We start from the raw sequence: 16,166 nt of genomic DNA, 5'->3' as shown, positions 1-16,166 counted from the left end.
CAGCCAGGTTTCCATTGTAACCCTGCCTGTGATTCAGTACAAGTCTGAACTTGACTCACTTTCATGAGACTCTTTAGCATTTTGTTGAAAAATTTCCAACCAGCTGTGTGTGCGCGCATGTGAAAGAAACTTCCCTGCCTTTTGAAGAGTGCCAGTACCCAAAAACAGGGCAGGAAAACTGCTTGGTAGTGACAATTTATTCTCTAGTCAAATGGCTAAAAAGCAAATCTTTAGCCTATTGAATACATTGGATTATTTCATACGTTAGATTACTTCATATTTTCAGAGGAGATCATTGTAGATCATCTAAAGTTATTTTCCTGCTCATATCCTTTCACAAATTGCTTCATTTAAACACTGAAGAACTCCAGTGAGCTCATACCAACTTTCAGATAATAGAATTTGAATGTAGACTTTTAACCCCAGAAGTTAAACTCTATATTGCACTACCAGTTACCTAAAACATCCAGTTCTTTATTTGAATATGAACTTAAGTATCCTCTTTAGGAAAGGTACGCTATCCTTTTGTGATGGTTAGAAATTATAAAATTCAATGTAAGCAGCCTGGCTTAAGTATAACAGCTGGTCTCTGTTCTTTTCAGGTTCTTATATTGCACCCAAATTCTGATTCCAACTCGACCAATGATTTGCTGCAAGGACTTTTGGAAAGTCTATTAACATCCATTTTCCTTCATCCCCAAAAGTATATACTTACCTTACAGAGGTGGTGTGAGGATTAACGATTCAGCGAGAGAAGTACTATACACCTTAAGAATTGATTTCTAATGCTGATAGTTCCTGAGCTTTCTCCACTACCATTGTTAGGGAACTGTAACTTACGTTGTGCAAAAGTGAATTAGAAATAGCCACAGGTGAGCTGATAGCATCTTTTACTTAACTTGGTTACAGGCCTCATAGGACCTAACCTATGTTATCAGATATGGAAAAAAGCAGAAGTTTAAGAGTCAGGCTTGTTCTGTGCCTGTGAAGTATTAAATCTTAAGGGGAAGAGAATATTTACCTCCCCCACCACACTTCCCTCTATGCCCCTGCCCACATTTTGCCCCTGTGGCTGGTTCAGCAAATAAGTGTGGTGAGGCTGGTTGCAACAAGAAGCCGCAGGCTAAGCAGGGATAAGAGAGGGTTTCCAGCAGTTGAGTACATTGAGACTAGCTCCACAGAAAAGTTCCTAGATGTCTTTTCGTAAGTGGAAGCCCTTCCCACCCTCCTGCTGAACCCCTTCTTGAAGTGAGAGCTGGTTTCTTTACAGGTTAAAGAAGAACTCAGAGCAACAGTCTGCATATTTTAAATGCTTGTTTTCATGGTGTCTACTGTTAATTGTAACTTTATATTCCTGAGCCTAGAGCTGGAGGTGGTTATGGGGAATCTCATTGGAAGAGACTGAGGTCCTGCTCCTACTTCATTATGCAAGTACAGACCCTTTTTTCCTTGTCTGCAGTGGGGAAAAAGTGGGTTCTTAATAGGCCCTATATCAGTGCAGAGTGCTGCAGTGCCTTCTCTGAGACTTTGCACAGGTCTGCACTAGCCGATTAGGCTATAAAGCAGTTTAATATTTTTGAATAGTGTAGCTGAATTTTAAAAAACATTCTTTTAGAAGAAGCCAGTCCTTAGTTTCTAAATTGCTTATGTCCCTTCTCCCGTTAGGATGCTGGCTTCTCCACTGTCACAAACAACATACCGTTCTGGAAGATCGGTGCTTTCAGAATGGCAGCTGCAATTCAACTTTTTATAGTGCTGGGCTGAGGAAAATGCATGTTTGTTTGTTTGTTTTCTTTTGAAGGAAGCACCTGTAGTTCATCTTTGCCATGACCTGGAATGCCATGGGAGACTACAGATGGCCTAAGCGGCTTGCTTATTTATATACTTTAAACCTCCATAAAACAATGCTATTAAATAATGTAGAAGCCTGAGTACTATATTTTTTTTGAAAAAAATTCAAAAGCAACTTAAATTTCACTGATAGTCACTGGGAGAGGGGCCTAACTCAAAACACTTCTGATAATCTTACCAAAAGCTAGAGGAGTCGTAACCCTGACAGTAGCACTAGCACCTGCTATAACACCACCAGACGCTGTCCTGGGGCATCCACTCAAAGGAGGAAGTTGGGGGGGGGAAAGCTGTTGAAGAAGAGTCTAGGTGCTGAGCTAGCAGATGAACTGGAGTCTGAGTACAAGGTCAGGTGCTAAAAGAACAGGATAATGAAAGTAGGGGAGTGGAAAAGAGGAAAGAAGGAAAATAGAAAAGGTTTCAGCCCAGGCGAAGCAGAAAAAGAGAGATGGCTCCATGAGCAGCCACTCCTGGTGAACAGAAGTAGAGGGAAATAAAATCTACACTCTAACAGTACTAAGGAGACAGCAAACAAAGGAAATAAACAGCTGTCTTAGATGAAAACAGGTCCTGAAAACAGTAAACGACGCACCCACCCACAGAGGACCTAAAGTACGTGAACAGGAGAATGACTGAACATCTGTTGAAGAAATACAGTTCAAAGGTGCCTAATGGACATGTGAGGGCCACTAGGTGAAAAAGGTTCAGCCCAAGGAACAGTAGCTGTAAGGAGCACGTCCTTTGGAAGAGAAGCAAAGGCCAGGACAGCAAGCATGGTGCTGGACTTACAGCCAAGGAGAGGAAAAGTTGATTGTTCTCTTAAGTGACATCCTATAAGCGCTTTTGTTAATAATGTTTGGTATCTGCACAGACAAGAGCAGCATGTACAAGCTCACAAAGGTTAATGTGGTGGTAGCCTATAGTTTATTATGGGGAATCTCATTGGAAGAGACTGAAGCCCTGCTCCTACATCAAGTTATGCAAGAACAGACCCTTTTGTCCTTGTCTGCAGTGAGGGAAAAGTGTGTTCTTATGTTGTATATTATTTATACTCCTGGTACAATTTTGAGGTTTTTCCTTAAAAGTTCTTAAAAAAAAAAATTAGTCAACCCTTTTTGTCTTGGTTGCCTCTGTCTCTCCTTAGTTAGCCTAGCTCAGTCACCACCTAGGCTGGCTCCAGTGGAGTGGGCATGAATAATCAGCAGGAGCAAAGGGAACTTCAATAGGTACTCTTGTTGTGAGTACCTATTTAAAATATGTGAACCTGGCTCAGAGGCTAATTACTTGGATTATAGATCCCAGTTTTACAGCTGTTCAGTTGTTAATGGCTGCATTACTTGAACAAAACCACCTATGTTACTACCAGCTTATTTCACAATACATGGAGAAAAAGATCAATGATTTCTCAAAGAGAAAAAGCAAGTTGTGGCAAGCAGAGAGGTATTTAAGTTACTCTTTATTAATAGATGGAACCCTGCAGAAATGTCTTTTTTGAAATTTTGATTAGGAACTGTAAATTAATTATTTCCCAAAGCATTCACTGTGACATGATCAGTCCACTCATGTTCCTGTGCTATATCGGCTGCCAGTTTCAGTTCTTTGCTCTTCTCTTGGTTGATCCACCACTTCCCACGTAGAAGTAGTACCCCTGTCCTGTAAGAATAAATAAGTGGGTCAAACCCAGTAATTTTTTAAATTACACACAGTACTTTGTACCTGGTTAAATTATTTAAATCCCTAGAAGCAGCTTAAGTGAACCTGAAACATTCTGTATTAAACTCAAAAGGCAAAAATGCTGATTACATTAAAAAAAACAAGTAATGATTATGAGAGTGCTGTATTTCCAAGCTTCAACAGCATTGCTATTGATCAAGTTAAAAGAAAAAGGTGGTCCTATCTTTTCACAGAAAAGATCTTAAATTACTTTGGGTTAAGAGGCAAAGACTGAACAATAATTTTTCAAAATGACGGCTACATTATTGGGGGAGTGGACACTCCATTTAGTTTAAATTAATATGGCATGGGCATGAGAAAAATATTGCAACTTCAGTTCTGAAACACTGCTGAGACCACATTCTGTGATAGGAGAATAATGGATTAGGTGATGAAGATACTCTAATGCCTATTTTTTAAAACAATATTTAGTGGTACCTTCTCTTAAACTAAAGTTATCAGAATAGGTTTTCATGTTTATACTTTTTGCAGAAATAAAACAAAATAGGCCTCCTTTATGGCCACTAACTGAGAATAAACTGCCTCGTACATTGTGAGCTCTTTAAAAGAGTGACACAATGTAGAATATTTTTAATAAAGTATTATCTTAGTATGATAGTCCAGCTGGTCACTTCTGCCTACTATTATTACCTAGCCATTCGATTGCAGTTTTGGGAAATAAACTGAGGGTACGTCCATGCTACCTGCTGATTGATCTAGCAGGGATCAATTTATCGTGTCTTGTCTAGACGTGATAAATCGATCCCCGAATGTGCTCCCATCGACTCCGGAACTCCACCAGGGAGAGAGGCAGAAGCGGAGTCTATGGGAGAGCTGCGGCCGTCGATCCTGCGCCATGAGGACGGGAGGTAAGTTGAAATAAGATACATTGACTTCAGCTATGCTATTCTCGTAGCTGAAGTCACGTATCTTACATCAACGACCCCCCCCCGAATGTAGACCAGGCCTGAGAAAGTGCCTCTGAAGAGTTCAACAAGTGAAGTTCTTAACAGGCCAGTAATGGAATTTTCAGATCTACCAAATTTGACTGGTAGTCATAAGGGATATTTAAAGTAGTACACAGAATTAAATACATATAGAACAGAAAATTAGAGTTTGATACATGAGCAGATTAAACAGAGCAATAGGTTATTTGTCAGCATGAACTATGTTAGTCAAAGAGAATTCAGTTCTATTAAACCTGAAATAAGCTTTTTACAGAGAAATGAGAAGTACATGCAAGTTACCGGATAATCTTACTCAGTTTTTTAAATAATGTAACTTTAATTAATCTGTATCAGCAACAAAACAGACACTGGACGAAATCCATACCATCAGTATCTGAGCCAATGAAGGGACAAAACCTTTTGTAACATTATGGTATTATGTAAATCAGATTTTGAGGATAAATTTTTAAATAAGTTTGAATATTTTTATAGTTTAAGGAAATAAGCTTTCAGGAAAAAAGAACTCTAGTGATTTATTTGAGGCTAAATTCAAATTAATAAAGACAAGCTAACTTATTAGCATTCTAGGACTTGGAGTTTCCTGGCTCTTCTTTAGTGCAGGTACTATCAAAAAAAATTTTTAAGTGGTTACATTTGACAGATTCCAAATAGTTCTTACATTCTTAATTTAAAAAGACAGCAGGAAGATGTCTCACTTTATAACCACGGCTGTCTCTACACGAGGCATTTTTGTCAGTAATTTCCCACCATGGGTCCCAATAAAAGTGCTGGTGTAAATAGGATGCAGGTGGCCACCAGCATCTTTTCTACAGCAACGTTCCTGCTGTTGCTGAAACAATGGGATATTTTTGGCACAAAGTCATGCAGGCAAGGCCATAGAGCGAATAATTTGTGACTAAGACTTTGTCAATACAGCTCTATAAGAAGTTTAAATGGAAACAAGTAAAATAGCATAAAGTGTCTAAAACAGATGATAGATTTGGTCAGACTGTAGTTTCTTAAATAGAAATTCATCTGTGTCACTGCTAGTGCCAGTTCTAAGTGATGAGCCTCGAAAGTTCAGTGGCTCAGTTTTGCAAGGGCTGAGAACAAGGGGCTGTCTGACTGTAGCACAGATCTGAATACTTGTGCTACGATTACAGGGCTGAAGCATTGGAAAGGATAGTAAGGCAAGAGGAATGGAAGGAGCGGTAAATAATAATAATTGGAGATATACCAATCTCCTAGAACTGGAAGGGACCTTGAAAGGTCATCAAGTCCAGCCCCCTGCCTTTGCTAGCAGGACCAATTTTTGCCCCAGATCCCTAAGTGGCCCCCTCAAGGATTGAGCTCACAACTCTGGGTTTAGCAGGCCAATGCCTCTTGAAGTGATGGAAGAAGAGAATGAGCCAATTAAGGTGTTTTTTAAGGGGAAATATGGCTGGAGAAAGGGGAAAGAAAAATAAGTCAACAGTGGCATTAGGGACAGATTAGAGGCAGAGAGAAGGGCTAGAAAAGAAGGTGGCTACAGGCACTTAGCTCCATTCCTTCTGCACTGTCCTATTTAAGTGAGAGGACTGAGTTTGCTTTTCACAATGACTTCTGGGAGGAAAGCCCCACCTTCCTATCCAAAACCAAAGTTAACGAAGAGCATGAAAGATCAGTGCAGATAGTGTCCCGCTTCTTGTCAAGCCTACTCCAAATTGCTACCATTCTACATTATAACCATCACTGGCCCTTGTTTAATCCGGCCAAAAGGCCAGGTGGGGATTTCAGAATATGGCAGAGGATGTTTTAGCAGCTAAATAATACGCTCTCAGTAATTACACAAGTAGCCATAGCTGCAGTAGATAGGTGGGGGGAGAATATAAAGCTAACCGATTGATCGTACATGACCACTTCATTTCTACCCCCTACTAGTCCAAATGCATGCAGTGTAGAGCAAGTACTGAGAGATGCTGACAAAGGCTGTGAAAAGAGCAAAAATAAGTGTTGTCTGACACTGGAGAAAGTCCAGAGAAGAGCAGCAAAAATGATTAAGGTCCAGAAAACATGACCTATGAGGAAAGATTTAAAAAATTGGGTTTGTTTAATCTGGAAAAGAAAAGACTGACAGGGGATATGATAATTTTCAAGTATATAAAAGGTTGTTACAAGGAGGAGGGAGAAAAATTATTGTTGTCCTATCCTCAGAGGTTAACAAGAAGCAATGGGCTTAAATTGCAGCAAGGACGGTGTAGCAGGGTGGACCCTGCTCCGGGGTTTTAAGGGGTTAAAAGTGGCCTGACAGAGCTGGGCTGATTGGGAAAGTGGCTGCAGCTGGAGGCCACGCCCCAAACTGAAGCCCTGGGGCTTATAAGAAGCAGGGAAGCCAGAGCCCAGACAGTCTCTCTCTGGAGGCAGAGAGAGATGGGCCTGGCTGCTTAGGGCCTGAGGCTAGATACCTGAGTGAAGCAGGGCTGGGGGACAGGCTGAGGAGCTAGGGAAGCTCCAGCCTGGAAAGCCCCAGGCTGCGGCCTAGCAAAGGGCCAAAGGTACTGGGAGTTGCAGAGGGCAGCCCAGGGGTAGGACAAAGCAGCAGGTCCAAACCCCTATTGCCTGTGATGAGTGGGCTGATACTGCAGTCTGCCCCAGGGTGTGGGGCTAGACCATGACTGTCAGTGGCCACTACTGAGGCAAAGTGGGGATAGTAGGGTGGGGGTTCCCCTGGGAGGGGGGAGACCCAATTATAGAAAGGGGCACCGGGTCCAGGGAGGGACACGGGGGCCTGCGAATAGGGGGATCACCAGCCTGCCGAGGGCGCTCCAGGGCTGGACTGAGGGAAATTCCGAGTGGAACCAGCAGGAGGCGCGGCAGGGGTGAGTCGGCCCGTTTACAGACGGTTTAGGGTGGACATTAGGAGAAACCTCCTTAACTGTCAGAATGGTTAAGCACTGGAATACATTGCCTAGGGAGGTTGAGGAATCTCCATCATTGGGGATTTTTAAGAGCAGGTTAGACAAACACCTGTCAGGGATGGTCTAGATAATACTTAGTCCTGCCATGAGTGCAGGGGACTGGACTAGATGATCTCTCGAGGTCCCTTCCAGTTCTACGATTCTATGAATTACTAAAGGAGTTGCAAAGACAATATTTTCTCAAACCTTTATGTTGATTCCAAATGCAGCAAGGTCTCGCCGCAGGTTGTCACAAGCCTGCAGAAGAGGTTCTCGCTCCAGAAATAACTGCTGTTTTGTCTCTCTCTCTTTCTGTTTTGTTTCCTTTGTTAGAATGGTACCTTCTTCCACCTGCACTGCTTCTGTTGCTCCAGGCATAGCAAGAGCATAATTCCGCACCTTGACACGGAAGCTCACTAGCTCATCAATCACATTGGAAAGCGTAGCTAAATTTTTGTTTTCTGGAACAACCTATAAATCAAAAGCAGCAGCATTAAAATATTACATCAGAAAATGAGTTAAGCAGTATTCATTCAACAGAGTACATTCTGAAGTAAGGGCTTGTCTACACACAAGGCATGTGTACGTTGCAATCAGGAGTCTGATTACAGCACAGGTTGGCATACCTCCGCCAGCTTTTAATCAAGCTAACACAGCTAAAACCAGTAGCGTTGTTGCAGCCTCTACAAGCTGCCATGGATCCTGGGAAGATACTCGTGTCACATGTTCATGCCATCATGTCTTCACTGGTATTTTGAACTGTGAGATCTAGATCAAAGCTGGAGCAGGTAATGCTAGTCCATGCTGCAATCACACTTTTGCTACCCACAAAGTTGTACGGCTTTAGCTATACTGGACACAGTTATAGTGGTGTAACCATGCTTTGCTAGTGTAACTTATTCCAGTTGTGAGGCACCTTTGCCTCTTATCCATGTCCAAATCCCTCCTTAAGACTTGACTTTCAGATGCCTACAGAAACTTTACCATCCAACAATGGCTAGGCAAGTGGCAAACTGAGACAACTACTCCAGGCTTGTCTAAACAGGGAAGTCATTCCAGAATAGCTATTCCTGATTAACTCCATCTGTGGATGCTCTTATTCCAAATTAGCTTAATCCACTTCCAAAGGCAGTGGCTCTGGCATGTTTGCAGTAGATCCAAACAGTCATCCCTTTATCGAGGCATCATTTCAATTCAATTACAACAAACTCTCTTCCAGAAAAACCAGGCATAGAGTTCTCAGTGTTCTAATCCTATCCCACACCAACATCTTCAGCACCACCTGAAAGCTAGAGAACCCATACAGTATGCAAAAGGTCAGAAAAGCATGTACCTAGCTAGGTACAAAGGGCACAGAATGCAGATGAATATGTCCTACATGAAAATTACACGATTCCCCCAAATACAGTATGTCACCAAAAACCACAACAAATGCATAAAGCAAATGTGTGGACTAACAGCCAGCTCCTAACATACACAGCTGTTCAGAAGCCAAATACATCAGAAGCTGCTCTAACACACACAGTAATACAAAGGAACCACCTCAATTTATGGCTGAAAAGTTACTGATTTTAAAAGGCTTGTGTGTGTATATACTATAAATAAATGGATGTTTGTTTGAATCCATCAAAATTATGATATGGATCTTCTACCTCACAAAAGGAAATTTGCTCCCTGTTTAGAATTTAATAGCACCTGCAAATTTTAGGACCCACAGAAAACAAGCCTGGAACAGCTCTCTCGGCTCCTGTCCCATTTATTTTTTAACTATATATTATTGGATTGTTGCCTTTGGCTTTTAGCGTCTCTCCACATAGCACTCTTGCTCTAGCGTTTCACTGGTTTCCTTTTCCTCCCCATTTCTACCTTAGCCAGTACTTAAGGACGTCAGTCACAAACATATTCTTGTTTCACGCCCCAAAATCATTTCCACCGCACCAATGCCGCAATAGAAGAGGCACAGGAATATTCAAGAGCAGAATTCAGCCCATACTTTGTTCTATACTGTTCGGCCGTGTTTCATTTTCCTTTTCTTCTAACCCACACAATTTACATCTGTGTTTCTGCATCCGTTTCAACAATCAGAACCACCAGTTTTACCTAGATTGTGCTCATATTTTTGTAAAATGTTCTGTAAGATGTAACGCTGCTGCTGTTACTATATTGTTATAATACAAACACCACCACCCATGCTAGATCTTTAGAGCGGTTTCATACCTGTCTGTCTCCAAGAGATATTCCAACAGTGTTAAAGAAGTCTTCTGTATAGGAAAGCATGGTCCCATACACAACAGGGCTTCTGGGAGATCCACCTTCCTGTTACAAATAACAACAACAAAGCTGGCTGACCAATAGTTTACTGCAGGCCTCAAGCTGCCAATATCTGGTTTGAAGTCTATGGCCTTGACTACCTGGGAAACTTTTTTTTGTACCAGTTATGCTAGTATAATCCTCCCATACGGAGGATAATTCTGGTAGAAAAGTGGGATTTTTTTCAGTTTCATTTATGTCATTTGGGAAGGCTTTTAAGTTAAATCATAGACACTCCTATACTGGAATAAGAGTGTCCCCGCCAGGGACTCATAACTATCGCATTTTAAATTCCCGCTTTGGGTTATTAAAAAAACCCCACCCACCCTTTCCCATGTAGACAAGACCTATGAGCATGAAGAAAAATGAAAATTAAATTAACAGCAGAAGTTTTTCAGGTTAATTAATTACATCAACTGCTTCAAACGTCACCTTTTGTCATGCTGAGTTAGGCACTATGAAGGCCATTTTCAGACACCCTGGCAGTATTTGGCTGCAAGACAGTGGTGGTTGCCCGAGGAGCAGCATTTGTAAACATGGATGCAGGCACATTTTCTCCTTTTATATTTACCCAGCATGAACTCAACATTCAGCAAGAACAGGAGAAAAGATTTATGGGGACTAAGGCTGGTTAGCAAAGGGCAACAGTAAAATATTAAATTGGGAGACCGGTGTGTAGTGAGGTGCATCAAAATGAGGTATTTGGTGAGGTGTTATTTAACATCTTCATTAATGACTGGAATAAGCCATAAATAGCTTGAAATTTGCAAAGGACACTAAACTGGAAGGAGCTAGAACCAGCAGCCAGGAAAAAAAAATACAAATGGATCAAGAGCAGTTAGGAACGTGGGGAAAAAGCAAACAATGACATGAGTTCAGTTTAGGGAAATACAAGCACATCTCGATTAGCTGCGTGTGTAGAGTACAGGGACCACAGACTACACGTGTAGCTACACGCTGCAGTGAAAGGCAGGTGGTGTCCACACTTGTCACTGTGGTGGGCAGACAGTGGGGAAAGGCTCCAGCAGCAAGATACTACACTGCTAAAAAGAGCAGTGGTGACGTTGGAGGCACTGCTTGGGCAGACAGGGAGCCGTGTACGATACATCCCCTAAGTTCTGGCATGTAAGGACACTCTATGCGCCTAAACCGGTGCCTCACCATCCATGCTGCTGTTTATATCCGGGCTGGGAGGATGTGCAGGGTATGTGCTACTCTGCACACTGCCATAACAACCGCAGACGTACCTTTAGAGCAAAAAGCCCAACTCTCAGATACGCCGTAGGAGACAAACCATGGAAAATAGTAATGGTCAAAGAGATGCACAGAACAGCCAAATGTAACTGCCCCTGGAATAGTGCATCCAATTCTGGGCATAACATTACCAGAAAGATTGTTTCTGAATTCCCTTTAATTATCAATCAAAATGATCCGAAGGGTGAGGAGGGCTTGTTTTGTTTGAATTCAAACAGCTGGGTTATCCAGGACTTAAACTGGACTGACTCAGGGATTTGCTCAGTGGCTCAGAGAAGAACTCTATAAAGAAAGGGAAAGACTGTGACTAAGTCCAGATCTCAGAGACAGGTGCTGCTACAGGACTACAAGGAGATGGGGTTTAAAAAAAAAAATCTGAAAATGAGTTATTACTATATTCAACCTTGCCCCTCTCAGCCCCAGTAAAAACAAACTGCGAACACCGTGAGACTGATAATTAAGCAGTCAGGGACAATGAAGCAGAGAAGTTAAGTATCTGACCCAAGGCCAAAGATAGCATCATTGCCAAAATTAGGATCGGAACCCAGGTGTCCCTAGGGCTGTGCTTTTGCTGTATTTCCATCCTTGAACTCTTGCAGTCAGCCACCCAAAGCCTCCTCTGCTTCAGCATCAGGTTTTAACTGGGGCCCAAATTGCCAACGTCTGATCTGAAGTGTAGCTGGAGCCTTAGAGGGGCAGTTTGAGATCACATTTATGATTTGCCGATAGCAGAGGCAACTGGTGAAGGGTGAATAAAACAGGTGCTGTGTTAACCGCCATTGCCACCCCATGCACTTGGAAGTCCTGGTCATAACAATGACTTTTTTACAAAATAAATCAATCAATTCCCAGTCCACTCTTTATCGGTATTATGGGGGTAGAAAGCAGGTATGTGCAACAAGCATTAAAGCCTATGGCATATGACAACACCTTCAGGTGTCTTTCAGAAGTCTTCCCTTTGAATACAAGGCAGCAGGAGAGAAACGTGCTTTGGACACAGTGAAGCATAAAACAATAGCACAGAATTCTAGAGATGCAGTCTGGACAAATGTGTGTCTTTAAGGTCAACAATCGGTAGAGCTTTGTTTCTGCTGGTCTGTTGTGTGAACAATAAACTAATCTGTCTGAATTAAACAGTAGGACTGTAGACAGCTGTCATTTTCTGATCTCTCTATCCTAATGGGTTACCTTAGTAACAGCCTTAAGCTGTCTGTTGCCATGGTGAATGAGGTCCATAATTGCAGCAACAGCCCTAGAGGTGTCAAAGTCATCTGCAAATGCAGCCTTTACATTTGCTTTTGTGTTGGCTAGCCTGAAAAAAGAAAAGGTAAGGATGGACACGTTGCCAGCAGAGTACTGAATTTGTCTACTATCAGCCCGAGGGTGTCATCTAAATGACACTGTCATTTTGTTCTAGGGTGACCAGATGTCCGCATTTTATAGGTTCAGCCCCAATTTTTGGCTCTTTTTCTTATATAGGCTCCTATTACCCTCCGCCCCCGTCCCAATTTTTCACACTTGCTGTACGGTCACCCTATTTTGTTCCTAGCTGTACCATAATGGGCAATGCTACAGCACTCAGAAGAGAAGACATTTTTCAGTGCAAAAGGGCAAAGCTATGTCAATCCAAAACTGAACCGTTACATCCACTCAGGAAATATGACATCATAATTCACAGTTGTCAATGGCTACATGAACACCGTTTGGCCATTCAGCTATCATCATTTGGGAAACTCATTTATAATTAAAAAACTAACAAGTTTGTTTGCTTGGTTGGTTTTTTTAGCACTCCACCTTTCACACTACCTGTGGGTCTGTCTGCAGGAGCCAAGTTGCATGTGGCACCCCAAAGCGTTGCAAAAGAGCTGACGTGGAGTCAGCGAGGAGCCTTGGTGCAGCACTGATGCCACATCAGAGGACACAGGTTGAGGAGCAGGCTCTCTTTTCTCATTTGCGGCGCTAGTGGGACTCCAACACCGCGTCTGTGCAATGCCTGGCTCAGAGGGAAAGGCCTGAAGGCCCTTTGTTACAGAGAAGCTTCGGGGTGTCAATTTGGGAGGTGCTCTTGGCCTCTCTCCCCCAGTGGAAGAATCAATGCTACCACTGCATTTATTAGTAAAAGGGGATAAATGGCAACTTGTAAACAGTGTGTGGCTGTCAATGGCCTCCTTTCCTACACTGCTTATCAACCCTCTGTTTATTCCCACTGACCTCAGTACGTCATCTGACAGGAATGATTGCACCACAGCCTTCTTGAGAGCCTCAAACATTATGCTGGCATCTCTGTCTCCCTTCTAACTCTGTTTTGCTCCTCCCTTTATAGTCATTCTGTGTCTGGTGGCAATTGCTCATGAGATGACAGAGCAGGGATCAGCAACCTTTAGCACGCGGCCCATCAGGGAAAGCCGCTGGCAGGCTGGGACGGTTTGTTTAACTGCAGCGTCTGCAGGTTTGACCGATCGCAGCTCCTACAGGCTGCAGTTCATCAATCCAGGCCAATGGGGGCTGCGGGAAGCAGCGGCCAGCACATCCCTTGGCCTGCGCTGCTTCCCGCAGCCCCCATTGGCCTGGAGCTGCGAACCGCAGCCAGTGGGAGCTGCGATTGGCCGAACCTGTGGATGCTGCAGGTAAGCAAACCATCTCGGCTCACCAGCGGCTTTCTGTGATGGGCCGCGTGCCAAAGGCTGCCAATCTCTATGACAGATTGTTGCTCTTGAGGTCACCAGTAGGGTCCCTTCTCGTGTATCTACCACTACCCCATCATTAACATCACTCGCCTGTTTAATCTCAGCCCCTTTTACATTGCTGGCACCCAAATTCATTTATTCTATAAATTCTTCACTGACATCCCCTTTTGGCTTCCTTTCCTCCTGTCCCAAACACTACAATACCGGACTGCCTTAACTTTCCTCAACTGGCTGCCACCAGCTGCTGACATCCTCCTGTTTGGCCAGAGACACTCTCTCAGCAGCATACCGAGCTCATTCACCTTCTCTCAACTATGACCTGTCCACTTGCCCTTCAGGACCACAATCTTGCCAGCCTCAGCTCCCTATCACCTTCTGTCTCATTCACAGCAAAATCACTCTCTGTCTTTTCAGGGTCTGCCCCACCCCGCTGTGATCTCATTCTTCCCTATACCACCTTTTTTCTGGCCCTCTCCACATCCCACTCTCTCCTCTCCTCCATGTCAGAACTCAATTGAGAGGTTATGTCAGTCAAGAGGAGCAAAGGAACCTAGGTAAGGCTACACTACATACACACCATGCATCAGAGCGTGGCAGACTATGCACAAGTGCATCAGCTAAAGGAAGAAAGGGGAAAAAAGCAATTGGAAAGTGAAAAGGAAGAGGATATTGCTTCTCACTCTCCCCCTTTATCTTGACCAGATGGATTTTTGTACAGCTTTTTAATGACATGCAATGTGGCATAGAGTTCAATCCCTCATAATCAATCAGGAGTTCACAAATTACCATTCATATAATCAGAATCTTCAAGTGATACAATATATATATTTGCACTCACATCTCCCACAGTACATCTTCCTTAATGGGGTCACACACCAGCTGTCCTTTCATATAAGCATTTGCATCACTAATAAAAGAAGAGATGGCCTGAAGGAGGTTCTTTGCATCATTCATGCTGTCATCACCAAATTCTATTGCTAAGAAAATAAAAAATTAATTTAGATGTTATGATACAGAAGATACTGTGCAACATATAGAGGAAACAGGGCCATGAGAAAATATTACAAGAAATACGAGTTCTTTACTATTTATCTGTCACAGCAAAAGTTTTGTTAAATTACCTATGAATTTAACTAAAAACATTAATCTTTAGGCATATTAGATTTTATGGCTCTAAAACAATCCAGTAATTAAAAATGGCACAGCATATATTTATAGAAAGCAAATACAATGGCCCAAAGATTATTGAGAAAAAACTATCTGAAGCAGAATCTGATATTTTACAGTTGTCTTTCATGTACTGAATCTTTCTATCTAGTACAGTGCTTCTCAAAGTCAGGCCGACGCTTGTTCAGGGAAAGCCTCTGGCGGTCCAGGCCGGTTTGTTTACCTGCCGCGTCCACAAGTTCGGCCGATCATGGCTCCCACTGGCCGCGGTTCGCCGCTCCAGGCCAATGGGGGCTGTGGGAAGCGGTGCGGGCCGAGGGATGTGCTAGGCTCTGAAGGCATCACAGAAGTTAGGGTGACAATCCTGCAAGCCCCAAACAACTTTGTGACACCTACCACAATCCCATTTTGGGTCGGGACCCCCATGGTTACACCACCATGAAATTTCAGATTTAAACACCTGAAAATGTGAAATTTATCAATTTTCAAATCCTATGGCCATGAAATTGACCATAACGGACCGTGAATTTGGTAGGGCCTTAAACATAAGTAACACTGCTTGCCACATATACCTGTTTTCTGACTAACTTACACCCGAAGTATAGTTTATTATAGCGTACCGCTCCTTATATCAGTGCTTAGCTTGACCTACAGTTTCCCTGGCAACCTCCCTCTGGCCCCACAAGCACATGTGTTACAACAGCCTGCTTTGTATGACTACACAACACTGAGCAAACACACACACCATTTAGAAAGGTGAACAGTATGTGCAAGACAGAGTTAAAACTGTGGTGGAAGCTATAGGCCAGACCTGATTTCACTGACACCAATATAAATCCAAAAACAAGTTGAACAGCTTAAGCAGACTGTCTCTGGATGTACCCCCAATATAACAGAGGTCAAAATCTGGCTCTATATTTGAGAGATTCTCAACTTGTGGATGATTAAAATCTGTCTTACTGTCGCATTAATGCTGGTTTCAAAAATAAAACTTTACTGTGTCTTTCAAATCAGACACTTTGGGGGGGGGGGGGGTTTAAAAAAGTTACAGAAATTGGATATCAATTTTTATCCACCAAGATTACCCAATTAATTACTCTGGTCACAGGAACTGTAACATAAACACACATGATAAATGTTTAATACAGTGAAGTCCACTTTAATTAAAGCAATTCTTTTCCACTAATTTATGCCTATCTACTACACTACAATTACAGATGCACAGTCCAGTTCAAGTGTGTTTAGCTCTAGAGTGGAAGACAGGAGTGGATCACTCCAAAATCGCGCTGTTCTGTACGCTATCC

The 16,166-nt window shown here is 42.7% G+C and overlaps 1 protein-coding gene across 6 annotated transcripts in view; it reads right to left on the bottom strand.

The window, feature by feature from the left end:
* Positions 1–3,287: 3,287 nt before the first annotated feature.
* Positions 3,288–16,166, bottom strand: part of CARS2 (cysteinyl-tRNA synthetase 2, mitochondrial) — a 47,369-nt gene continuing 34,490 nt past the window's right edge. For all 6 annotated transcript variants that reach the window (XM_045007844.1, XM_045007854.1, XM_045007849.1 and 3 more), the window contains 5 exons: positions 14,534–14,672; positions 12,197–12,320; positions 9,662–9,760; positions 7,652–7,915; positions 3,288–3,501 (listed from right to left, as the gene is read on the bottom strand). In XM_045007844.1, coding sequence (XP_044863779.1) covers positions 3,409–3,501; positions 7,652–7,915; positions 9,662–9,760; positions 12,197–12,320; positions 14,534–14,672 — 719 coding nt within the window. In that variant the 3' untranslated portion in view covers positions 3,288–3,408. The remainder of the gene's footprint in view (positions 3,502–7,651; positions 7,916–9,661; positions 9,761–12,196; positions 12,321–14,533; positions 14,673–16,166) is intronic.

This window comes from Mauremys mutica, chromosome 1, assembly GCF_020497125.1.
Source record: "Mauremys mutica isolate MM-2020 ecotype Southern chromosome 1, ASM2049712v1, whole genome shotgun sequence".
NCBI lineage: Eukaryota > Metazoa > Chordata > Testudines > Geoemydidae > Mauremys > Mauremys mutica.
Note: the sequence above shows the minus strand (reverse complement) of the source record. Positions and strands in the feature narration are given on the sequence as shown.